Consider the following 25,908-nt stretch of genomic DNA (forward strand, 5'->3'; position numbering starts at 1 on the left):
ACCCCCAGACAAAAACCTTTCATTTTCAATCAAAGCAAAACATGTATCAAGAAAATTCACATTTGTTAAGATAGACCATATGGGGGCTATAAAGCCAGTCTCTGTAAATCTGAAAAGATTTGAATCACAAAACAGGTATTTTCTGACCACATTGGGATTAAATTAGAAACCCAGGACAGAAAGATCTTGTAAAATCCCCAACTACTTAGAAATGAAATAGACTTCTAAATAAAACATAAATCAGGAAATGAAGAAAAAAGGAAATCAGGAAATATTTTGATGTGTATAAAAGTGAAAATACAACATATCGAAATTCGTGGGATGTTGCTAAAGTGATGCAGAGTGGGACATTTGTAGCACTGAATGTCCTTGTTAGGGAAGAAGAAAACTCTCAAATAAATGACCTCAGCTTCCACCTTAAGAAACTAGAAGGCAAATTAAATTCAGAAGAGAAAAACAAAACCAAAGATCAGAGTAGAAAATCAATGGAATGGAAAACAGAAAAATAAAAGAGAAAATCAAATAAGCCAAAAGCTTTTTCCTTGTGAAAATGGATAAAATTGAATAATCTTTATCTATACTGACTAGCAAGCCAAACAGAGAAGATCCTAATCACTAATATCAAGAATGAGAGATATGACATCACTAGAGCTCCTACAGACATTGGAAGTGTAGTAAGGAAACAGAATGAGAGATGTGACATCACCAGAGCTCCTACAGACATTGGAAGTATAATAAGGGAACATTATGAGTCACTTTATGCCCACAAATTTGACAAACTAAGTGAAGCAGATTAATTCCTTAGAAGACACAAACTATCAAAAATCACTCAGGAAGAAATATATAAACTGAATAGCCCTATATCAATCAGAGAAATTGGATTCATAGTTAAAAACCTTTCCATAACCCACCTGCCCATTGATAGGTGAATGGTTAACAAACTGAGAAAAATATACACCTTGGAGTCTTACTCTGCAGTAAAAAGGAGCAAATTATTGACACCACAGCCTGAGTGGATCTCAAGGGAGTTGTGTGGAGTGAATAAAGTCAGTCTCAAAAACTGACATATTTTAGGATGCCAAAAAATGTTCAAACTACTGTACAATTGCACTCATTTCACATGCTAGTAAGGTTATGCTTAAAATCCAAGCTAGGCTTCAGCGGTACTTGAACAAGAACTTCCAGATGTACAAGGTAGATTTAGGAAAGGAAGAGGAACCAGAGACCAAATTTCTAACATTCATTGGATCATAGAGAAAGCAAGGAAATTCCAGAAAAACATCTACTTCTGCTTCACTGACTATGCTAAAGCCTTTGATTGTGTAGTTCACAACAAACTGGAAAATTCTTAGAGATGACCAGACCACCTTACCTGCCTCCTGAGAAACCTGTATGCAGGTTAAGAAGTAATAGTTAGAACCCAACATGGAACACCTGACTGGTTCAAAATTGGGCAAGAAATACCACAAGGCTGTATATTGTCACCCTGCTTATTTAACTTACATGCAGAGTACATCATGTGAAATGCCTGGCTGGATGAATCACAAGCTGGAATCAAGATTGCCAGGAGAAATATCAACAACCTCAGATATGCATACAATACCAGTCTAATTGCAGAAAGTGAAGAGGAACTAAAGAGCCTCTTGATGAAGGTGAAAAAGGAGAGTGAAAAAGCTGGCTTAAAAGTCAACATTCAAAAAACTAAGATCATGGCATTCAGTCCTGTCACTTCCATGCAAATAGGGGAAAAGTAGAAGCAGTGACAGATTTTACTTTCTTGGGCTCCAAAATCACTGTGGACAGTGACCGCAGACACAAAATTAAAAGACACTTGGTCCTTGGGAGAAAAGCTATGACAAACCTAGACAGTGTATTAAAAAGCAGAGACATCACTTTGCCTATAAAGGTCCATATAGCTATGATCTTCCCAGTAGTCAAGTACTATGTGAGAACTGAACCATACAGAAGGCAGAATGCCAAAGAATTGTGGTTTTGGAGAAGACTCTTGAGAGTCCCTTGGACAGCAAAGAGACCAAACCAGTCAGTCCTAAAGGAAATCAGTCCTGAATATTCATTGGAAGGACTGATGTTGAAGCTGAAACTCCAATACTTTGGCCACCTGATGCGAAGAGCTGACTCACTGGAAAAGACCCTGATGCTGGGAAAGACTGACAGCAAGAAGAGAAGGTGGTGGCAGAGGATGAGATGGTTAGGTAGCATCACTGACCCAATGCATATGAATTTGAGCAAACTCCGGGAGATAGTAGAGGACAGAGGAGCCTGGCATGCTGCAGTCCGTGGGGTGACAAAGAGCTGCACATGACTTAGCGACTAAATAACAACAGTAAATTATACCCTTTAATAACATTCTCAATTTAACCAAAGAGTAGAGATACAGAAGAGATAAGTGGCAGCCAAGGGTTAGGGACGCGAGTGTGGGTGGGTGTGGCTGTAATGGGGTAGAGGAAGGAGCCTTGTGGTGATGGTACAATCCTGCCTCTCACTGTGGTGGTGTTTGTGTGAACAACAAACATGAAGATGCTGCATGGAGCTACACACACACATAAAATCGATGCGCTCTGGATGAGATCTGTGGACTGTTAACTTCCCGGTCGCGCCCTGTGCTTGTTATCCAAGACGCTATCATTGAGGGAAACTGGGTCAAAGTATACAGGAACTCCATGTACTTTCTTTCTGGCAACTTCATGGAAATCTGTAGTTATTTCAAAATTGAATATTAAAAAAAAAATTCCACCAAAAAAAGGCCTGGACAGCTTCACTGGTGAACTCTGTCGGTGTGACACAAAATACCAGTGCATCCAAGAGGCCCAGTGTCCACTCTCCGGTGGGCCACCAAGGGGGGTGCTGTGGCCTTCCACTGCCCAGCACCTTCTCCTCACCCTAAACCAGGGAGCTACTGCGGCCGTATAATCACTGAGACCTCTGGGAACCTTCCTTCCTTCTCAGTGCTGTTCCAGAACATGGAGCCGAACACCCCTCCCCATGTGGTGTGCCAGCAGGGGCGCGGTCCTGGCTGCCTCCCTAATTCCACAGATGGCCCATCTGCCCTCTGGGATGGCTCCAACCCAATGTCCAGCCACCCCACATTCCCCCCAGGTGTGGGTGTAGAAGACAAACTAATCAAGCACAATCCTGGTTTAGCCCAACCTGGATGACTCAGTGAACATCGCACTCTGATGTTTATTAGACCTGTGATGCTGGAGGCATCAGAGCCTGGACCAGCCAGTGCAGGCACCATGGGGATGACCCGGGCAGGGGCCGGGGGACACTGATGGGTGAGTCCCTCAGCCTAGCTGGTTGGGACCAGGCGGCCTTGCTGCCACACAATCTAATCGGGTCTGGGAGGTGTGAGGAGGACGATGTTTGGGCTGCCTTGTGGGAGGTCAGAGAGCCCGCTGCTTCTGACCCCCCACACAGGGGAGGGGTCCTGCAGGTCATGGGCTCAGAAGCAGGAAGGGACGCTGCAGGGGTCCGGTCTGCAGACCACAGCAGGGCAGGAGGGCTGGCAGCACCCAGAAGACTGGCAGAAGGGGACCACATACATGATGTGCTTGCCATGCACAGGGACATACAGGACAGGCTTGCAGCTCAAAGGCACACAGCAGGATGCCTGGCAGGGGCTGGGCACACAGCAAACGTCCTGGAAGGGGCTGGGTGCACAGCAGGTCGGCCGGCACAGCACAGCCATGCGGGAGGCACCACAGGGGCTCCCACAGCCCAAAGCGGGGCAACAGACAGCAGGGCAGGCCGGCTGGCAGGAGCTGGGCACACAGCAAATCTCCTGGCAGGAGCTGGGCACACAGCAAGCTGACTGGCAGCTTGCAGGGCAGCTGGTGTCACACATGGTGGTTTGGGGCTGGGTGGGGTCGAGACAGAGGACAGGGCTGGTCTGGAGGCTCCCTCCCCAGGGTGTCCCTTATACCCAGGCTGTGGCATCCTGGCAATGAGGCACCGGGTGTCTTCTTTATGGCCGCCTGCTGTTTTTCCTCCTCCTCCCCCACGAGGGTCTCTTCCTGGAGCCTCCAGCTGCCATGACTCAGTTCAGGAAGCTCCCTCAGCTGGAGGCTGACAGTGACCCAGTCGCCCTGGGATTTCTGAAATCAGAGCCTGGGTTGGATGGGGAAGGGCCATCAGGCCAGGACTGGGCCCCCACGTGGTGATTTTCAAGATCTTCCCCCAATTTAACCACCCTGTCCTCTGTCCACATGAGCACAATCACACTTGTTGCACCAGCACCTCCATTTGATTTGTGATCCAGAAGGTTCTACCTTGGGGTGGGGCTCCTCACTGGGGGCTGTGGCCACGTTATTGCCATAATCATAACAACCAGGTTCCAGTTCATGCCAGGGCTGAACTAAGCATTTTACATGGACTGTCTCATAACCAATCAGTTATCAACCCTGCCACCATTCAAAGGGCCGGCAACACAGACATCCAGTCAGGAAGACCTGGAAGGTCCTGTAATGCACTGAAGCTGCTCGGTCTCACTCTGCAATCTGTGGTCTTTACATTGCTCCTAATGGAGTGGGATTTAGGTGTGGTGTGTGATTCTTGGATCTGTAAATTGGAATTTTCCTAATCAGATTTGGGGGTTTTGTCCCTTATTTCTTCAAAATATCCTTAGGCTTCAGTGTCATTCTTTTCTCCTTCTGGGGTTGAAATTACTTGCATGTTAGCCTTTCTGATATGGTCTCAAAAACCCTCTTTGTTTTTCTTATCTCTTTGTCTCTCTTCTTCAGATTGGATGCTTTCTACTGACATGTCTTCAAGTTCACTGACTCTTTCTTCTTCCATAGCCCAGGTTGTGCTGACTGGTCCTCAGGCTCTATGATCTGAGTCTGTCCCCCTACACTGGTTCTCTGGCACCCTACGCTGTGGGATTTCCCACTGCTCCTGGAATATTTCTGTTTCTGCAGCAAGGTCCTCACACCCTGTCCTTGCTGCCTCTGCCTGGAGCACCCACCACCCCTGACCTTTCACTGCACCCACTGTCAGCTCAGCATCACCTCCTCCCAGAGGCCCCCAGATCACTTCTCCACTGAACCTGCTTTCTTTTCTGGGCCTCAGCCCCCGCCCCTCAGAATGATTCCATGCATTGATTTTTCATTCACTCCATTGCCCTGGAGGGCTCATGAAGCTGGACGTTTCTACCCCAGCACACAGAATAATCTGCTGCCTGAGCAAATCAGTTCTTGCATGATTACAATAAGGCAGGAGCTGACAAACTCTGTAAAGGGCCTAGAGTAAGAATCTCAGGCTTTGTAGCTATGTGGTTTCACTCACAACAACTCAACATTGTAGGGAAAAGCAGCCTTAGATACACTAAATGCATGTGTGTGGCTTTGCCCCAAAGACTGAAATTTGCAGGCACCTGCTTCAATGTTTTCCTATGCAAAGTAAAAAAGCTTGAGGGCTTCCCTGGTGGCTCAGATGGTAAAGCATCTACCTACAATGAGGGAGACCGGGTTCGATCTGTGGGTTGGGAAGACCCCCTGGAGAAGGAAATGGCAACCCACTCCAGTACTCTTGCCTGAAAAATTCCACGGACTGAGGAGCCTGGTAGGCTACAGTCCATGGCGTCACAAAGAGTTGGACATGACTGAGTGACTTCACTTTCATTTTCACATGCAAAGTAAAAGCTCAAAATATACGATGGCCTCAAAGTCTTCACTGACAGCATGAGATTAAAAGGAGTAAAAAGATACAGTACTTTTAGTCAATCTGGGGATTCCCCGTGCACAATGATAACCTGGAGAAACACCATGAACCCATGGAAAGGCAAACTAGAATATCCTGTTTAGAGGGAGGACCTGGCCTCAAAGCCAAACTAATTTATGGAGGAGAACAGCCCAGAAAAGCGTGCCCCAGGATAATAAGACGTTGGGGAAACACAGTGGCAACAACCACAAGGAAGTCAACAGTTGTGCTTTTTGTTGCTGGGACGCCCACAGCCTGGGTATAAAAGCTGCTGAGGGAGGCAGCCTGCAGACATCTCCAGCTCTCTGCCCAACACCACCCAGCCCCACACCACCATGTGCCACACCAGCTGCTCCTCAGGCTGCCAGGCTGCCTGCGTGCCCAGCTCCTGCCAGCCATCCTGCAGCACATCCAGTCCCTGCCACACGTCCTGCTTCACGTCCAGCCTCTGCCAACCAACCTGCAGCACGTCCAGCACCTGCCAGGCAACCTGCGTGCCCGTGAGTTACAGGCCAGCCGTATGTCTACCAGTGACCTACAAGCCCACCCTGTGTGTGACTCCTTCTTGCCAGTCCTCTGTGTTCCTGCCCGTGAGCTACAGGCCAGCAGTGTATGTGGCCCCCTCCTGCCAGTCCTCTGGGTGCTACCAGCCCTCCTGCCCCACCCTGGTCTATAGACCCATCTCCTGTAGCACCTCTTCCTGCTTTTGATCATGAGCCTCCTCGCAGATGCTCCCAGTGCAGACCAGATCACTCCTATACCCCTCCTAGCACAAGTCCTCAGTGGGCCTCCAGGTTCTGAATGTGGCAGATGCAAAGCATGATCAACCAAGCTCTGAACCTGCGTCAGAACGTGGCAGGATGATCTGGACCCTTCTGTGAACTGGTGCATCCACCCCTACCCAGAGGAAGCCCTGGTTCCCAGGGTCCTTCTCTGACTCCAGCAGGAAACCACACCCTATGTGAGCCAAATACAAATAAACCATGCTACTCAATGCAGCCTGTCCCCCTGTTTTATCTTCACATATTTTGAAGTTTTCTTCTTAAAAGTGTATACAAATCATAAGTACCGAGGACTCTCCTCAAAGAGCCCTCTTGACAGCTCAGCTGAAGGTGGAGGGTCCTTGGTGGGTGGAGGGTGGGGAAGGTATGTCCCCACATCGGCCACTTGAGACTCACATTGTGAGTGGGGAAGGACTTCCCCTACCTCTGAATGGCGGGTGGGAAACAGGCCCAGACCCAGGTCCAATCTGGTGCCTAAAGGATGACCACACAGGGAGACCAGAAGGCTCATACAAACCCACCACACACACAAAGGGGAGTCTGGCCATCCCAGGGAGAGGAGACAGATCTGAGAAAGCCTCACCCCTCAGGCCCAAGCACACAGGGCCTGCCAGGGTTGACCTTGGGCCAAGACCAGAGAGCCCCACTTTCCTCCTGGCTCCAGCCTGGCCAGCGCAGCTGCCTCAGCGCATCAGCCTCCAGCAGGGAGAGGCAGACAGATGCAGAGGTCACTTCTGTGTGACAGGCATGCAGGGGCAGAGCAAAAGTGCTGTGTTCACAGCCCCCGTCCTAAGCACAAGATGCTGACAACCACACAAGGACTCTGAAGCCACTGGTACCTGGAAGGTCCTCAGAAAACACCAAAACCCAAACCAAGGTCAACATCTGAGCAGGTTGATTCAAATGTCCCCACACTGATGACCTGACACTTATTCCCAGGAAGAAACACAGTTTATGTCCATTTAAATTAACACATCTGAGGTTGACAAAACTTAGAAGACATTCAAAAAAGCAGTGAAAAATCAATTCATTGTCAAGAGACAAAGGCATCAATACAACTAGACTCAAAGTGACCCAGATGCTGCAGTCGTGAAACTGAAATTTAAAAATAAACGTGACTAATATGTTAAAGGGTTGAGTGTAAAACATGGGCCACACATGTGGGGACCACACAGATGCAGAATTGCTGCAGAGAGATGGAAAATAGAGGAAAGGGTCAAATGGAAAGTATAGAAATAAAAATACAGCATCAAAGATGAATTCCTTCCATGGGCTCTTGAGTAGACCTGACACAGTCAAGTGCAGAATCGATGAACTTGAAGATGGGGAAATAGAAACTACCATATTCAAAAGCAAAGAGCAAGATGGTGGGGATGGGGATAAGAACAGAACATCACAGACTCTGGGACAATATCAAAGTATCACTGATGCACGTAACTAGAGTCCAGAGAGAGAAAAGGCATAGAACGTACCTCTTCACAGAAGAAATATTTGAAGAAATCGTATCTGAGAAATTTTCTAAAAGTGATGAAAGACATAAGCCTAAAAACACCAGAGCACCTCACGTGGGATAAGGACCTTCTCCCTACCCACCCCTGACCAAAAATATGACCTGGACACATCATATTAAAATAGTGGCTGTCAAAAAAAAAATAAAGAGGAAATCTCGAAAGCACTCATATGGGAAATATATGCCATGTACAGAAGAGTAAAAATAAGAATTACATCAGAGTTCTAATTAGAAATTCCACAATCCAAACACAATGGAATGACATCTATAAAATACTAAATGAAAAATCTGTCAGCCCACAAAACTGGGAAATATCTTTCAAAATTGAAAGTGCAATAAACACTCTCTTAGGTAAACAAAAAATGAGAGAGATCAGCAGATGATATGTGCTGCCAGAAATATTGAGAAAATTTCTTCAGGTCAAGGAGTATGATAGCATAGAGAAACTTGGGCCTACACAAGGAAAAGAATGGCTCTAGAAATGATTTTAAAGAGAAGATAAATATAACAATCATTATTAGAGAGTTGTCTAGAGCAAATGTAGTAACAGTGCACTGCGGGATTCTTAATAAATGGAAAAGTAAAATACGACAATAACACAAAGGCTATGAAAGGAAATGGATGTGCTGGGCTGTGGAATCCTGACAATATGGATGCAATGGTAGAATGTTGTCTGGAAGCAGACTGTATTATGTTAAAGGTGTATAGTATAAACTCTAGGCCAAGCAGCTTCCAAAAGATGTGTAAGTGATGAGCTAAAAGTAGAAATGAAATGGAATAATTAAAAAGAAGGAAATGAGGGAAAAGAACAGATGGGACAAATCGAACACAACTCACAAGATAGTATTCTACCTTTAAAAACAGTAACAATTACATTCAATGCAAAATGTCTGAACGTCAAAATCAAAAGACAGATTTTCAAATTGGATCAAAAAGCAGTACCCAACCATTAAGATATCTATCAGAAATCCCACGCAGGGCTCAGTTTCCTCCCTCTCAGTGGTGTCCAGCTGGTCTGTCCTCCCCAGGGGCTATAGAGCCATGCAGGCAGGAGTCTGGGCACGTCACCCCAGGGTTCTCCCCTCCTTCCCGACACCAGGTCCCCACATTGGCAGGCAGGACACCCAAATGTCCCCACAGCAAGAGGCCCAGTGGGGACTTGAGCAGAAGAGCCAAGCAACATGCCCCAGCCCCATGCACAGCATGCACAGACATCCCAGGGCATGTGAGTGTCAGTGCCCACCAGGGACACCCAGGGACTGGCAGCACGGGTACACTGGGACCCTGACTCCTCGGGCAGTTTGCCCACCTCAAACCACCAGTAGAGCCCAGTGGCCAGCATGGCACAGCACCTGCCCAGCACAAGCCCTGCCCAGCACGAGCATGGCCACTCCCAGCCCAGAGACTGCAGGCTGTGCTTGTTGACGGGCTTCATGGGGCACCCGGCACAGGGACAGGAAAGTGCAAACAGGATCAACAGCACAAGGAGGGGCCACGTTGCCGGGACACACGTCCCGGGTAATAAAGGCTGCTGGGGAGGGACCCGCAGACCAGACCAGCAGCCCCACCACCATGTGCTGTGTCGGCTCGCCCGCCGGCTGTGGTGCCCTGGGCTGCGCCCCCATCTGCTGCCCGCTCGTGGTGTGTGGGGGTGCCTGCGACTCCCCCGACCCCAGCGGGTCTCTGCTGTGCTGTCCCAGTGACGGCATGGTCACATCCTGCCAGCCGCTCTGCAACCCTCATTGTGCGTGTAGCCCTGCCTGTTGCATTCCTGTGACCTGCCAGACCATGGAGTGCAAGGCCCACTTCTGCCCCATCTGCTTCTGCGTGCCTGCCTCGCTCTGCATCCCCACCTGCTGCTGACGCTACAGTGGGTGAAGCCATGGCTCCTGATCCTGGAAGCTGAGCTGTACATCAAAGGTCTTCACCCTCTGGTTCTGCCCTTCACGCGAACAAGCTCTCCAAGCCCCACAACTGGCTGATCACCAAAGACCCTACCCCCTCCTGCTGGGTTGCTGAACCAGGAGCCCACCCCACTGGCTGGTTAATAAACACATCCACCTAGCTCCCTCTCCCCAGAAATGGTCAGGAGCCCACACCCCGGGGCCAGGAGGGCAGTTTGTGTGTGCAAAGGGGCTGGGGGGCAGGGCTGGGGACTGGCCCACCCTCATGAAAATGTCCCAAGGGGGGCCCAAGCTTGGTGCCCACCTCTGTCCTCCCTGCCCTCATAGTCCCGCCTGCAGCCTGCGAGGCCGGCCAAGCACCACCATGCCCTTGGTCATGAGCCAGGGGATGTTCGGCCACTCCCGTGAAGAGCCCTGACCAGGTGGTCTAGCACCAGGACAGAAGAGGGTGTGGTGACAGCCCAGCCAGGCTGCTCCCCCAGCCACCCATTCCAGCCACTGCCTGGCCCTCAGCAGGGAGAAGCAGCACCTGTCTTCTGCGCACCTGGGGTACCGGCCAGTGTGCTGGCCACCATGACGCCTAGCCAAGGCAGCTCCTGGTCGTGGATGCTCGGGAATGGAGAGGAGCGGGGCTGTAGGCTCTCCCCTCACATCCACCTCCACACCCACTGAGGGGTCCCAGGCGCACAGCCTTGAGTCACCGCAGTACAGTCCTGGCCATGGTGAGTGAGTGACCCTCAGATGACCACGCGGGTCAGGGTGAATGTGCAGCAATGCCTGCACACCTGCCGGGCCCCGCGATCTGCCGTCCTCCCCTCCCTCATGTGACGCGTGTAGCCTGGTGTGGTGGTCTGTGTGCGGGCTGGAAAAGAATTCCCAGATATGAGACAGAATGAGAGGAGAATAGAGTTTATTAGAGTGGGAGACGCAGCTAAAACGGGGGGCCAGCTCAGCAGAGAGCCGACTTCGAAAGTGAAGACTTGGTCAGCTAAAATATAATTCTGGCATTGCATTTAATGGCATGGACAATCGTCCTCACAAACCGCATAATCCTTTTTCCACTTGTAACTTCTCTTCAGACAATTTTAATTTAGCTTCATGTACCTTACAGTAGGCAGAGAGGAGGATCCAGCCCGCCACCCAGCATGGCACATTCTAATCCTTTCTAAACTGGCGCTAGCCACAAACATTCAATAACTTCTAAAGGTTCAGTCCACTTTAATGTAAGGTTCCAATTCTCACACAATCCAGTGAATATGCCCCATTCGTTAGCTAATAAGCAATACGGTGGATCGTCCCATCCAGGAATAAAAGCTTCATCCACTTTAAACTCTTTCTTCTTAAAGACTGGCATTTTGTTTCATGAATCCTGCTCACGGTGCCAGTTCAATGTTTCGCCTAAACTTTTAACTTTGGTTTCAGGTTCAAAGGATTCATTAACAAAAGAAATCACTCGTTATACACAAACAATATTTAGTAGAGAATTACCAATATTTAATAGAGCATTATCTAACTCACTTTCAATACACAGACATTAAAAGAACAGAGCAATCGAAACAGTAGAGGAAGGTAACCCACACACATCACCTAACTGGGCCAACCAACATCCAGCCTCAAACAGTGCTGGGAAGTCCCATGTAACAGCAATCTGGAGTCCCGCTGGGGAAAAGGTCCTGGGCAGCGTGTCTACTCCACGGGTGAGACTTCAAAATTGCAGTTTGAGGGATTCCCGCTTATAATTCCAGGCCACAGACTGATATCATCGTCAGTCTGTGAGCAAAGTGCAGCTCTGGTTGTATGTTAATCTTTTTTACAATGCTGTTTGTTTCATCTTCTGAGTCTTAGGATGTGGCTAAACCCCAAGTGTGGTTGGCCAGACCTCCTCCACAGGCTCAAGAATTCCAAGACCTGCTCCCTAAGTTATCTGTAGTGCTTCTCAGTTTTCGCTTGTGAGCAGGCACGTAGTCAGGGCAGTGTCCAGACAGGTCAGGAACAAGGTTGGAGGCCTGTCTGCTCTCCTTTCTTGTCTCTGAAGCCCGGACAAGACCACTTCCATTTAATTCCCCTAATACCTAGGGGGCTCAGCACCCCATCATCACGTGCCTGGCAGGGGTTATACCACATCTACAAGACACTGTCGCCTGGGTAGCCACATGCCTATCACATCAATGTTCCCATCTGTAAGGTGGGTCTTTACTGACTCAGGAGTGCTCCGTGAGACATGGCTTACAATGAGCTGCACCTGGCCCCAGCACACACTTCCCTGAGGCCCCCAGGCTACTGGGCAGCGTTGACACAACTGAGAACCTGAGCGTGAGCTCACAACCCCCAACACAGTGCGTGTGGACACATGTCCACACACCAAGGGCGGCAGACACAACAGATGTCCCCAGAACTTCATGCTGTGGGTTCTTATCCACAGACTTGTAAGCAAGCGTGCTTTAACATCCAAGGAACTAAAAAATGGGATGAAAAACTTGAGAAAGGACTAAGATACTATTTTTTTAAAACAGATATACCTGAGAGAATCAAAGACGACTGCTAAAGCCAAAATATATAAAAATCATTGCAATAAAAGTCCTCAGCCTGGGTGGGATGGCAAGTTGGGGAGACCAGTGCACACGAACCAGACACTGACCCGAAAAAAATTACACAGAAACTAAGACATTTATTCAAAAAATGACAAGCAGCCAGCAGTCTTGGGAGACAGAGAAGGGTCAGCACACGCCACGCGGCTCTCCAGAGAGAAGTGGGGAGAGGCGACACTCAGGGGCAGAGACCAGACTCCAGAAAAGAAAGCACCCAATTACGAAGAAATCCACGTGGTGAAAACAGAGAACACTCAGGTCAGCAAGCATCCACAGCACCGGGGAGATGCGCTGGGCCTGGGGCCTTCGCTGCAGGGCCTGCACCTGGACAAACGGCGCCTCCAGCTACGGGTAACAAGGAACGAGAGGGACTACAAGTAACTGCCTGCGTGTGCAGTTGGGACAGAGTGTGGACAAAAGATTCAAAAAGACCAAAAACCCAACTGCCACTTCCAAGGTGTCAGGGCAAAGGCAGGGTCCTGCTCACACCCCCTGCACACACCACCACGAAGAGGGTGGGCAGACCACCCAGGACACCCCTCTGGCCTGACCTCTGGACCTGCCACCACCCTCATCCAGGAACCAGCTCACGCACCTCCTCGGAGGGCGAGCAGGGCATGTGTTACTTGTTCTCCCCGCCTCCACTGCAGCACGAGCCCCAGTAAAGCCCTGCCTGAATTTCTCACCTGACCTCTCATCAATTCCTACTGACAGAGATGGCCTAGCACCTGGTTGGTCACAAAAGGAGCAGGTTGCCCACAAAGGACGACCAAGAGGGGACTTCTCAGCAGTGACAAAACCTGGCGGATTCCAAGGAAGAAAGACAAAGCTCCGACACAGAAAAGACACACGCCCTTCTCAGAACACGGCAGAGCAAGCAGACCAACGGCATTCAAGGGTAATGTATTCAAAATCTGAAATTTTTCAATTACTTTTCTCTAGCTTTAGATGAATCTTGCTGAAATGAGACTTTGTTAACTAATAGTTGGGGTACATTTTGTCTCAAAGAATTTCCAATTTCATGAGGAGATGTCACAGTGGCCTAAAAAAAAATTGCACGCAGTGTATAAATACATGTGAATCTTTTGCATTCGTCAAAGAAGAATTTCAGCTAGAGACCCCGTAAAATGGTATTTACCACAAGATGATACCCCGTTACAACAGGCAAGAAACTGACTTTACTGTCCCTTTGAAACAAGGGACTGACCTTTCCCTTTTGACTTTGTTCCTCTGTATGACATGTTGAAAATATCTGTGCTGTTTTCTGAAGCTTGTCTATGAAAAGCATCATGGAAAAGTAGTTAAAAGCATTCAATATATGCATAGCAAAATCAGGGGCAGAAATTAAACAGAAACAGTTATCCACAGAGACCGACAAGGTCAAAAGATGGTTCTCTAAAAAGATAAGTCTTTGGCTTGTGGAACTGGCTGGCAGAATAAAATGGAAGGCCCAATAAAGGCCCCTAGGAAACTGGGACTGAAAATTATGCCAGAACTACAGGAGTAAGAGAGATGTTTAAAATAATCATTGGCTATTTCAACAATTTTGTCCCAATAAATTTTCTGAAGATATTAAAACTTTCAGCCCTGGGATTTCTTTGGAAGGAATGATGCTAAAGCTGAAACTCCAGTACTTTGGCCACCTCATGCGAAGAGTTGACTCATTGGAAAAGACTCTGATGCTGGGAGGGATTGGGGGCAAGAGGAGAAGGGGACGACAGAGGATGAGATGGCTGGATGGCATCACTGACTCGACGGACGTGAGTCTGAGTGAACTCCGGGAGTTGGTGATGGACAGGGAGGCCTGGCGTGCTGTGATTCATGGGGTCGGAAAGAGTCGGACACGACTGAGCGACTGATCTGATCTGATGGTGAATTTATTAGAAACATAAATAACCTTTAGGCCCTAAAGAAACTGAATCAGGATTTAGAATCTACCTGCCAAGACCATACCAGAGATGGTCTAGGAATAAATGTCTCCAAAGTGACACAAAGTCTCCCAGAGAATACAAAGATGAGATAGCTCCCTCACTGTATGAGGTGAGACCCACCTGAGTGCCTAAAAGTGAAGGTGAAGACTGTCAACAAAGGAACCATGTCCGGTGCAATTCACACCACTCAGAGCACATCATTCCTGCTAGAGGATGGGGCAGAGGTTACTCAGGGATGGTGGGGCCAGGGGCCCCTGGAAGAAGCCTTAGATGGTGTCAGGGGTGGGTATCCCCACTTCCTGGACCTACAGCCAGTTACCGGCAGTGCCCACTCTACGAAAAGCCATCAAGTTTTGACCTTATTTTGTGTCCTTTTCTACGTGAGCATCACCCTGTAAAAAATACATAAAATAGAAAATAAAGTTCCTAAGACATTTCACAATGACCAGGCTGTCCACACTTGGAACATCCGACGATGGTGGCCGTGGGTTAACATATGGAACAGCCAGTCCCACACCTGCTGGCAGCATAGTTTGGGAACAACCCCTTTGTGGTGAAATTTGCACCCTCTGGAGTTGGTGAAGGCATGCACAGTGACACACGAGCAGGGCACTTCTCAACAAAGATGCTTAAGAGACACTGACTCAAGGAAGAAGTTAAGAGTGAAAAATTGCAGCATTTGCGGTAGGAACTACAGAGTCAGAATAACCTAAGTGTCTGTGACTGGAGACTTAATCGATGGATCCCAGTATATTTGAACGGTGGAATATCATATAGCCCTGAACAGATGCCAAGAGCTGGTGTATCTGCAAGGATGAGTTACTCCAATGTAACGTGGAGGAAGAAAGCAAGTTACAAAAAGATACACAGTGTATGACAACATCTGAACTTTAAAACATACTAAAAGTTATGACCAACCTAGATAGCATATTGAAAAGCAGAGACATTACTTTGCCAACAAAGGTTCGTCTAGTCAAGGCTATGGTTTTTCCTGTGGTCATGTATGGATGTGAGAGTTGGACTGTGAAGAAGGCTGAGCGCCGAAGAATTGATGCTTTTGAACTGTGGTGTTGGAAAAGACTCTTGAGAGTCCCTTGGACTGCAAGGAGAGCCAACCAGTCCATTCTGAAGGAGATCAGCCCTGGGATTTCTTTGGAAGGAATGATGCTAAAGCTGAAACTCCAGTACTTTGGCCACCTCATGTGAAGAGTTGACTCATTGGAAAAGACTCTGATGCTGGGAGGGACTGGGGGCAGGAGGAGAAGGGGACGACAGAGAATGAGATGGCTGGATGGCATCACCGACTCGATGGACGTGAGTTTAAGTGAACTCCGGGAGATGGTGATGGACAGGGAAGCCTGGCATGCTGTGATTCATGGGGTCGCAAAGAGTTGGACACGACTGAGTGACTGAACTGAACTGGAGGATCTAATGTATTGTCTCAGAACCTGGATGAAGAAATGCACTGGGGAGAGAAACCCCAAGTTCAAATGGGGGTTCCTGGGGGGAGAGCCAGGGAAGGTGCTTCAAAGGCAGTAAAACCCATTTCCCGGTTGTAGCTCTGCTGGCATCTTCATCTTGCCCACAGCCCACCCAACAACAAAGCTACGGCCCCTGCCGTACCCCCAACACCATCCTCACCCTCTCAGTGAGCTTCACAGGAATTACCATAGGCTAGCTTAACCAACGGCAGAGCCAGTCCAGCACGTGTGTGTGGCTACCTGTGTGTGTGTGTGTACGTGTGTGTGCCTGCAGTTGGTGAAGGCACGCACACACGAGCAGGGCACTTCTAGACAGACATGCTCAAGAGACACTGACACAAGGAAGAAATTAAAAGAGTGAAAATCTGCAGCATTTGGTAGGAGCACCCACATGTGGTCCAGATGGAGACAGGCCAGAGGAACTGCCTGCAGTAACAGCCTGGAGCCAGGAGAGGGCGGCAGACGAAGGCGCCGAGACGGGGCTTCGCGGGGAAGCTGGGGCTCACATCTCCATCCCCGCGTGCACCCCTGAGACAGGAAACCCGGGGGCCATAGTTCTGAGTCTCCGTCTTTGTCACACAGGTTCTGAATCCCTTGTCATAATCCCTCTTATGTTCTCACAGCTCTTTACCTTGGCTTTTCATTATATGAGGTTCTTACTATGTGGCCTGTTTGCTAACATTTTCTAAGACTCTGATGTGGCAAGCATTATGCCCAAAGTTCACATATGTTATTTTTAATCTCTTCTACAACTCTGCAAGGGAGCTCCCTTCTTGAGATGAGGGAAAGGCAGTTCAGAACCGATAAAGAACTTGCCCCAGCGGAGACTGAAGCCCACACTTGCCTACCTCCACAGGCCACACGAGCTCAGCGGTGCTGTGAGCTCCACCAGCGGCCTGGAGAGTAGAGCCCAGACTAACCTGAAAGCAGAGAACCGGTTCTGCTTCCGCAGGCAAGGCGGGCTGTGGAGGCCGCGATGGCCGTCAGACCCGCGGTGCGGGGCGCGCAGCAAGCCCGCACCGTGGGGGGAGGGGGTGTGCGCCCCGTGCTGCCTGCAGCTGCGTGCGTGAGTGTGCGTGTGCACGTGTGTGCGTGCCCCATACGTGTTTGCGCTGCGTGTGGGCACGTCGTCGGTGTATGTCGAGTGGGAGCACTTACGTGTGTGTGTGTGTGTGTGTGTGTATGTGTGTGCCGCATAGTGTATCCTGTGGGCGTGCACACGCATGTGAGCCTATACGTCCAAGCTGACTGGTTCCATTTCTGGCTCAGTTTTACCCAAAGTCCTTGAAATGTAAACAATAGGAGTACGTTCCAGATCACCGGGACACATCAGCTCTATCATCTGCCTCCAGGACATAAATTAAAAGGTTGGAAATCGGGTTGTCAGCAGTGAGAAAGTCCCAGGAGGGACTGTGTCCTCTTGCCCGTGGGCGGGGACGGCCACCACCCTTAACCGTGAGGGAAGGAAGCTCCGCACAGACCACAGCCAATCACCATGGTGCTTGTGCGTCTCAAACCACACCCATCTCACCATCTTAGAAAAGCTCCCAGGAAAATCCATTACAAAATAAACCCCCAGAAACAAAAAGCATGGAATTTGAGGTTGCTTCAGAGCATGTGGCAGGGAGTGAATTTTCCTACATCTCCAGCTAGGTGAAACTGGTCCCGCCGTGCACACCAGTTCCCTGCCTGGCACTATCCTGCAGGGCTGGCCTCTACCCCTTGCTGTAATTCTCTCTGCTGAGCACCTTTCTCAGGGTAGAGCTTGGCTTGGCCTAAACAGAAAGGTCACAGATGCCAACAGGAGGAGGAGGAGCAAGGACAGTCTGCAGCCACGTCCTCCCGCCCACTGCCCACTCGGCCCCTGCACGCCAGCCCTCCACTGGAGTAGGTGTAACCTGAAATAGTCCCACGAGCAGACAGCGGGGAGGGGTCTAGACCGATAAACCACATGGCACAGCCGTGTGGAGGAAAACTAGTATGGTACAAAGAGTGAAAAAATTAAGTTCCAGAAGATTACATCTGGGACAGCGCCCTTCCAACATCGTGGGAAACCAGCAAATCAGAAATTCTACCTTTCAAGAATACAGAGATGTGGATCCATTCTATGATGTTAAAGGTAATGGAATAATAAACGTATGTTTCTAGCTGAAACGTACCCAAGAAGTTAGGGGTAAATTACTGATGTTCTGCTTTCCATGTTAGGTAGGGCATTCATGAGGTTTATTATAAGAACCAACACTTGATCATTAATTGATCAATTTAAAATGGATGATATATGAAGTGAGACATAAGCCGCAAACTAGAGCAATCCTAATTCTGTGAACCCGACTCCAAATGAGTCAAACTGCCCCAACGGACTTGACTCTGTGACGCAGGAAGCGGGATGTCTTCCAACAAGATGAGAAGCCGGCCTCGCTCCCTGAGGCAGGGCGTGATAGATTCGGGAAACAGGGCAAGTCTCTGCCCGAGCTTCCTGCCCCCAGGCCTCATTGGCCACTCCCTCCACCCAAAACCTCCCACCTTCCCATGAGCCGCTGGGGACAGGGATCAGTGAAGAGGTGATCAGCCTTAAATTCTTGGTAACAGCCTGGTGGTGGCTGTAGTTGCTCAGTTGTGTCCAACTCTTTGCGACCCCATGGACTGAAGCCCACCAGACTCCTCTGTCCATGGGATTTTGCAGGCAAGAATACTGGAGTGGGTTGCCGTTTCCTTCTCCAGGGGATCTTCCCAACCCAGGGATCAAACCTGGGTCTCCTGCCTTGCAGGCAAATTCTTTACCACTAGAGCCACCAGGGAAGCCCTGGTAATAGCCTCGCTAGCCAGAAAACAGAAATGAAAGACAGTAGGAAGAGACTGTTGCGTGGGGAAAGCACAATTTATTTGGCTCACATAGGGTGTGGTTTCCTGCTGGAGACAGAGAAGGACCCTGGGAACCAGGGCTTCCTGGGGGGAATGCAGCAGTTCACAGAAGGGTCCAGATCATCCTTCCATGTTCTTGCCTGGGTTCAGAAGTCGGTTTAGTGTGCTTTTTTCATCTGCCACGTGCAGAAGCTGGAGGCCCACTGAGGACTTGTACTGGGAGGGGTGCAGGAGTGACCCCATCTGCACTGGGAGTAGCTGGGAAGAGGCTCATGATCACAAGCAGCAAGGGGTGCTACAGGAGACGGGTCTGCAGACCAGGGTAGGGCGGGAGGGCTGGTAGCACCCGGAGGACTGGCAGGAGGGGGCCACCAACAGTGCCGGTCTGCGGCTCACGGGCAGGCACACAGCCGGCTTAAAACTCACGGGCACATACACAGCAGGACTGCAGCTCACGGGCAGGCGCACAGCGGACCGGCAGGAGGGAGTCACACACACAGCCGGCCTGCAGCTCACGGGCAGACAGGATGGCTGGCAGGGGCTGGGCACACAGGCAGCCTGGCAGGGGCTGGACGTGAAGCAGGATGGCTGGCAGGGGCTGGGCACACAGGCAGCCTGGCAGGGGCTGGATGTGAAGCAGGATGGCTGGCAGGGGCTGGGCACACAGGCAGCCTGGCAGGCGCTGGACGTGAAGCAGGATGGCTGGCAGGGGCTGGGCACACAGGCAGCCTGGCAGCCTGAGGAGAAGCTGGTGTGGCACATGGTGGCGTGGGGCTGGCTGGTGTCGGGAGGAAGGTGGGTGATGTCTGCAGGTTGCCTCCCTGGGCGGCCTTTATACCCAAGCCGTGGGCGTCTGGACAACACAGACACGACTGTTGTCTTCCTTGTTTTGCCTCTTCCGGGCTGTCTCCCAGGACATTGTTTTCTGTTGCAGATTTTTTAGTTGCTTGTTTGGCTTTTACTTACCTTCATGACTAATTGCCCCTCTTCAAGCTCTTGTATTGGCATCCTGCCTGAGTGCCTTACTGGCTCTGTCTGGATTCTGCTTCATTCCTTAAAATTTTACCTGACCCACTTTTGTACGAATCTCCAGATGTCCCTCCCTGTGTGATACTGGTCCTCAAACAGCCACGGAAACCACCCTCCTCCCATGTCAGCTCTACCGTGGAGCAAGGAGAGCAGAGTGCATCTGTCTGGGTGGGGCACCAGAGGACACAGGAAGGATGGGAATCCTCACCCAGAGGGTCCAGAGGACAAAGGAAGGATGGGAATCCTCACCCAGAGGGTCCAGAGGACAAAGGGCTGAGTCCCGGAGAACTTCTGGTGGGTGGTGACCTTGGCCCTTCATCTTGAGATAGCCTCATAGTTAGAGAAGCAAGAGACAAAGCCAGAAGGGGCCAGGGGTCGGCACTGGAAGCACCTGGCATCTGAGCAGGGGAGCATCAGAAAGGACCCCCAGGAAATCAGAAGAAGGAGGGGCTGTCCACGCTCAGTACAAGACCACTGGACGCTATGGAGAAGCTGCTGCAGGATTAGGAGTAGACCTCTGCTGGCCTCCCACTGAGAGCCCACAGCCTGCAACTATGGAGCAGGGATCCCTCCCTCACCCTGGGTGGGACCTGCTCCAGATCCACCCTGACAGCCTGGCCCGCCCACGACAAGATTTCCAGGGAAGACAGTTTGGAAATGAAGTCTCACCAAAATGGAGAGCTCGGGAAGCACTTTGGACTTTCCACAAATTTACACTTTGTTACACCCTAACAAAGTGTAAAAGCAAACCCACATAAACAAGCTCAAGGTGACCAGTTAGTAAGTGACTGTTCACTAGACAAAAAAGTGAATCATCAGTAAAAGATAAGAGAATGCAGGCTCTCTGAATGTTCATTATTTCTAATATTATAATCAAAAATCACTAGACATAAAAGATATAGGAAAGGGCTTCCCTGGTGGCTCAGTGGTAAAGAATCCGCCTGCCAATGCAGGAGACATGGGTTCAATCCCTGATCCAGGAAGATCCCACATGCCATGGAGCAACTAAACCCACGTGTCACAACTAGTAAGCCTGTGCTCTAGAGCCCAGGAGCCACAACTACTGAAACCCTCACAGCAATGAAGACCCAGCACAGCCAAAAGTAAATAATAACTATAAATTGTAAGAAAGAGATAGGAAAATACAATTCATGGTTAAAGGAAAAAACCACAGTGATGCAGCCTGAGATGGTCCAGATATTGGTCTGGCAGGTGATGACCTAGAGCAGCTGTATGTTTAAAGAATCAAAGGAAGATGTGTTCAAAGAATCAAAGGAAAATATTATATCCATGAGTTAACAGATAGAGAACCTCGGTTGAGGAATGGCAATTTTTAATAGATAGGACATCTCAGCTGAGGGAGGGGGTATTCTAGAATTGAAAAGCACAATAGCTAAAATAAAATGTCTGTTGGGTGGGCCTTACAGCAGACTGAAGGTGGGAGAAGAAAGAGTGGATGTGAAGATATATGAATAAAAGTTATCCAGTCTGAAGGAGAAAGGAGAATTAAGAAAACTGAGAAGAACTGTGAGACCATATCAAACAGTATAAAATATATGTACATTCAACCTCAGAAGCTGATTTGAAACAATTTACAGATCCAGGAATCTTAGAAAACCCAAAAGCAGGATAAATATAAAGAAAACCACATCTGGGCACTTAATCATTAGAGATGAAAACCCCAAATAAAAAGAAGTATCTTCAAAGCAATGAGAGAAAAAACACTCTACATACAAGAGAAAGAACACGGCTGACTCTTCATCAAACAGAGCGAAAAACAGAAGGCACTAGGGTGACATCAGTAAAATGATAAAATACCAAAACTGCCCGTCGAGAATTCTAGATCTAGCGAAGAAGAAAAGAAAAGGAAAGCTTCAAAGCTGAGGGTGAAGTGAAACAATTTCAGAAAAACAAAAGCAAGAGGCTTCCTCACCAGCAGACTTGCATTAGAAGAAATACGAGGTGGAATATTCCTTGAGGTGGAATAGAAATGGGCTCAGGTAGGCACTGGCTGTACAGGTAGGAATAAGGAACAGAGGAGAGGTAGAGAGCAGGCAAGTACAGAAGGTTAGCTTTTCACTCTTCTAGAGACTGGCCTGTAAGACAACTGACAATTTCAAATGGATTGACACTATTCAGTAACGAGGTCACACATGGACATGTAGTCACCTGGATTTTCTTTAGCTATGGTTTTGACTTGTGGTCAGAGCCCAAGGAGGAGTGTGTGAAGGGATGAAATCACGGGCCGCAAGGGGCTTATCTAGGGGCCACGAGGTCATTTGCTGTGTGGTCTCAGGTCAGCTCGGTCCACTAGTTTTGCAAGTTCTGACCATGCTTTAGCCCCTGAGACCACGGTGGTCTTCAGCCTCAGGATGACTTCATTACTGGGGTGTTTGACTCTTCACAGGACTTCCCAGGGCCGTCCCCTCTGTCCACACCAGCAGTCACACAGGGGCTGCACAGGGGCAGAGGGTTTCAGGGACACAGCCTCTGAGGAGGGAGCAGCACTGTCCTGAGAGATGGCCACCCCAATAAACGGCACCCACCATAGAATACGTGCTAAGGCTGATGTGTAGACAGAGCACACGGCGGGGAGTGGGGTGGGAGGAACTCGTAATCCACACTCCGGCAGCTGCTCTGTGCCCTGGAGGAGGACCCCAGGCTCCCACACTGGCTCCAACCTGCCTCACAGGGCCTGGCTGACCAGACCCTTGGGTGGGGAGAGGAATCGGAGGTGGTTCAGCCCTCTTTCCACCCCAGTCCTCCTGGGACCTACCTGGGGCTGCCTGACCTGGTTGGGCAATCCTGAGTTGGATGCTCATGGTGGAGTCACACCCTTAAGCCTTGCTCTTCAGGGCCAAACGAGATGAATATTTTCATCTGCCTGCCCCTCACTCTTGTCTGTGCCAACTGATTCTGGCCTGTGGGTTATGTCACCAGTGAACCCCTAAATCCCAGCTCCGTGAGACGCCAAGTAAGGACCACAGATTCCACAGCGAGACTGAGCAGCTTCAGAGCTTCTCCATTTGCAGGGGTGGAACCTGCATGCATTACAGGACCTTCCAGGTCTTGCTGACTGGATATCTGTGTTGGCCCCTTGAATGGTGGCAGGGTTGATAACTGATCAGTTATGAGACACTCCATGTAAAATGCTTAGCTCAGACTTAGCACAAAGCTGGAGCCCTGTTGCTATAATTATGGCAGAAATGTGGCCACAGCCCCCCAGTGAGGTGCCTGACCCTGAGGGAGAACCTTCTGGATGACAAATCAAACGGGGTCACTGGTGCAGTGAGTGTGACTGTGCTTGTGTGGACAGATGACAGGGTGGTTAAACTGGAGAGGACCTTGAAAATCATGAGGGAACCCAGTCCTGGCCTGATGGCCCTTCCCCATCCAACCCAGGCTCTGATTCCAGAAATCCCAGAGCCACTGGGTCACTGTCAGCCTCCAGCTGAGGGAGCTTCCTGAACTGAGTCACAGCAGCTGGAGGCTCCAGGAAGAAACCCTCGGGGGAAGGAGGAGGAGGAAAAACAGCAGGTGGCCACTAAGAAGACACCCGGTGCCTCATTGCCAGGACGCCACGGCCTGGGTATAAGGGGCAGCCTAGGGAGGGAGCTTCCAGACCAGACCTGTCCTCCGTCCCGACCCCACCCAGCCCCAAACCACCATGTGTGACACCAGCTGCCCTGTGAGCTGCCAGCCAGCCTATTGTGTGCCCAGCTCCTGCCAGGAGATTTGCTGTGTGCCCAGCTCTTGCCAGCCGGCCTGCCCTGCCCAGGGCTGCGGGAGCTCCTGCAGTGCCCGCCATGTGTCTCTGCTGTGCCAACCTGCCGGCAGGTGCCCATCCCCATGCTGCCCAGTGGCCTTCTACTGCGAGCCCAGCCCCTGCCAGGCATCCTGCTGTGTGCCCGTGAGCTGCCAGCCCACTGTGTGTGTGGCCCCCGCCTGCCAGCCCTCCTGCCCTGCCCTCATCTGCAGGCCCCTCCCCTGTGGAACCCCTTCCTGCTACTGACAAATCATCCAGAAAATCGATTCTCTGCTATTGATCTTGAAAGGCCTCTCCTTGTCTAATTAACAGGATTCTGTCCACACATCTCAGTGCTGAATCGGTGACAGACCCACATCGCATAGAGGTGGGACATCCACCTTACTTTTCTTATCCATGAAAGCTTAGCGATCTATAAAAAATAAATCTCTGAGCCTCAACGCTGGCTTTTTGTGATTTTCCCCTAAGCCCTGTCTCCTTGCCATTTGCTGTCCTGGACAAGCCGAGGCCAGCATGGAACTCCTGTCCTGGGGTGGGGGTTCTTCTGAGAAAGCCACCCCGCTGGGACATCGAGGTGGGGGCACTCTGTGGGGAGGGGTGGCCCAGGCTGCTGAATCCAAAGGGCCGTTCTCCCAGCATCTCCATTGAGAAGCTTGATCCTGGGCTCTTTAAGGAAAGAGTAATGGGGCGGGGGTAGGCAGAGCCCAACTTGCAGCTGCCTGCAATTTCCCAGAGGGCTTTCCAGGAATAAGGTTCACTGCGAGGTTCACTGAAGGCTGGACTGGGAGCCAGGGTGGCAGAGGAGTGGATGTAAGCTCAAGAAAAGAGTTTCCTACAAGTCAGAGCCACCCTGAACAGAAGCCACCTGGCTACTGTCCTGGCTTCAAGCACTGAAAGGCTGGAAGGCAGCAGGCAGAAGCGGGCACCAGCCATGTGCCCGTCAGCAGGGGAAGTGTTATCGCCCAGTCGTGGCTGACACTTCCCGACCCTACGGACCGTAGCCCGCCAGCCTCCTCTGTCCATGGGATTCTCCAGGCAAGAATACTGGAGTGAGTTACCATGCCCTCCTCCAGGGGATCTGCCTGACCCAGACTGAACCTGAGTCTCCTGCATCACAGGCAGATTCCTTACCATCTGAGCCACCAGGTCAGCAGGGGAGCCGGTCATGAAGCCTGACTTGGCAACAGAAGAAAATCAGCACAACAGCGGAATGAACCTCAGAAACACCATGCTGGTGGAGGGAGCCAGGCACAAGGGTGCCTGCTGTGTGACTCCATTTAGGTGAAGCCCCGAGATGAGCTGAACTAATGTGTGACTTGAAAATACACGAAGAGTGGCTGCTTCTGGAGGCTGGGGTAAAGTTGGCTGGGCGGAGCGGGAGGGAGGTTCTGGGTCATGACCACTGAACACTACTTAATGCTCCACCTCCTAGCATGTTCGAGTGGTATGTACTGCTGTTGGTAACCTAGGAATCCTTCAGAAAATAAGACACATGGACGAGGGTTTCCTGGGCAAGTACCTGGGGAAGCAGACAAAGCACAGAGGCCGTGGTGGACTCTCAGTGTGGATACTCTCTGTTTAAGCCTTTCAACTTCCTGTATGTTTGAGATTTTTCACAAAATGAAAACAAAGAATTGAAAATATAGTTAAAATATCATAATTAAAATATTCATGAAAAGAACAGGAACCACATATGGGGTTCCTGCTCTGGATGGGAAATTAAACCGAGAGCTTCCGTGCCACAGCCAAGTGAACTGGGGTGCAGCCCAAGGAAACCAGGTCCCGACCCCCAAGTGACATAACAGTGGACTCCAGGTCAGCCAGATGCGCAGAGTGTGGGTGACTGTGAGAAAGCCAGTCTTCCAGTTCAAGGTGGGGTCTCAGCCCACCGATCATCCCATCCAAACTTCCCAAGACCCACTGTGGGGCCCAGGGGATCATCTTACAGACAGATGAAGGACTGAACACCTGAGATGGAGGCAGAGGAGAGTGTACTGACCACAAGGCGGGGCAGCAGAGGTGGGGACCGGCCTGGCCTGGGAGCCCCACGGCACTCTGCTCCCTGCGGGCAGGCCTGGGGGAAGGAGGGTGGAACATGGCCACATGGACCCAGGGAGAGTGCCCAGCTGTCCCACATCCACCCAGGAGGTGTGCTTCTCCAGCAGCAGTATGGATACCTCACGGTAGGAGTCAGGGTAAGGCTACTCGGGAGCTTCTGGCAACCTCAGCACATAGCTCACTTGTTCCTGCATCTGGGTTCCCATCTCCTACTCCAAAATGAAGTCCACCACCTGACAGTCCCCCACCCCAATCCCAGGTGTCACCTTCCCCATGTAG

The 25,908-nt window shown here is 50.3% G+C and overlaps 3 protein-coding genes across 3 annotated transcripts in view; 1 reads left to right on the forward strand and 2 right to left on the reverse strand.

Moving 5' to 3' along the window:
- Positions 1–25,908, reverse strand: part of TSPEAR (thrombospondin type laminin G domain and EAR repeats) — a 177,531-nt gene that overhangs the window by 132,101 nt on the left and 19,522 nt on the right.
- On the forward strand, positions 6,019–6,712 carry KRTAP12-2 (keratin associated protein 12-2). Its single transcript, NM_001080351.1, has one exon. The coding sequence runs from the start codon at positions 6,054–6,056 to the stop codon at positions 6,426–6,428; it is 375 nt and encodes a 124-aa protein (NP_001073820.1). The 5' UTR covers positions 6,019–6,053; the 3' UTR covers positions 6,429–6,712.
- LOC112448007 (keratin-associated protein 12-1-like) lies at positions 18,774–20,960 on the reverse strand. Its single transcript, XM_024996826.2, has one exon. The coding sequence runs from the start codon at positions 19,536–19,538 to the stop codon at positions 19,053–19,055; it is 486 nt and encodes a 161-aa protein (XP_024852594.1). The 5' UTR covers positions 19,539–20,960; the 3' UTR covers positions 18,774–19,052.

This window comes from Bos taurus, chromosome 1, assembly GCF_002263795.3.
Source record: "Bos taurus isolate L1 Dominette 01449 registration number 42190680 breed Hereford chromosome 1, ARS-UCD2.0, whole genome shotgun sequence".
NCBI lineage: Eukaryota > Metazoa > Chordata > Mammalia > Artiodactyla > Bovidae > Bos > Bos taurus.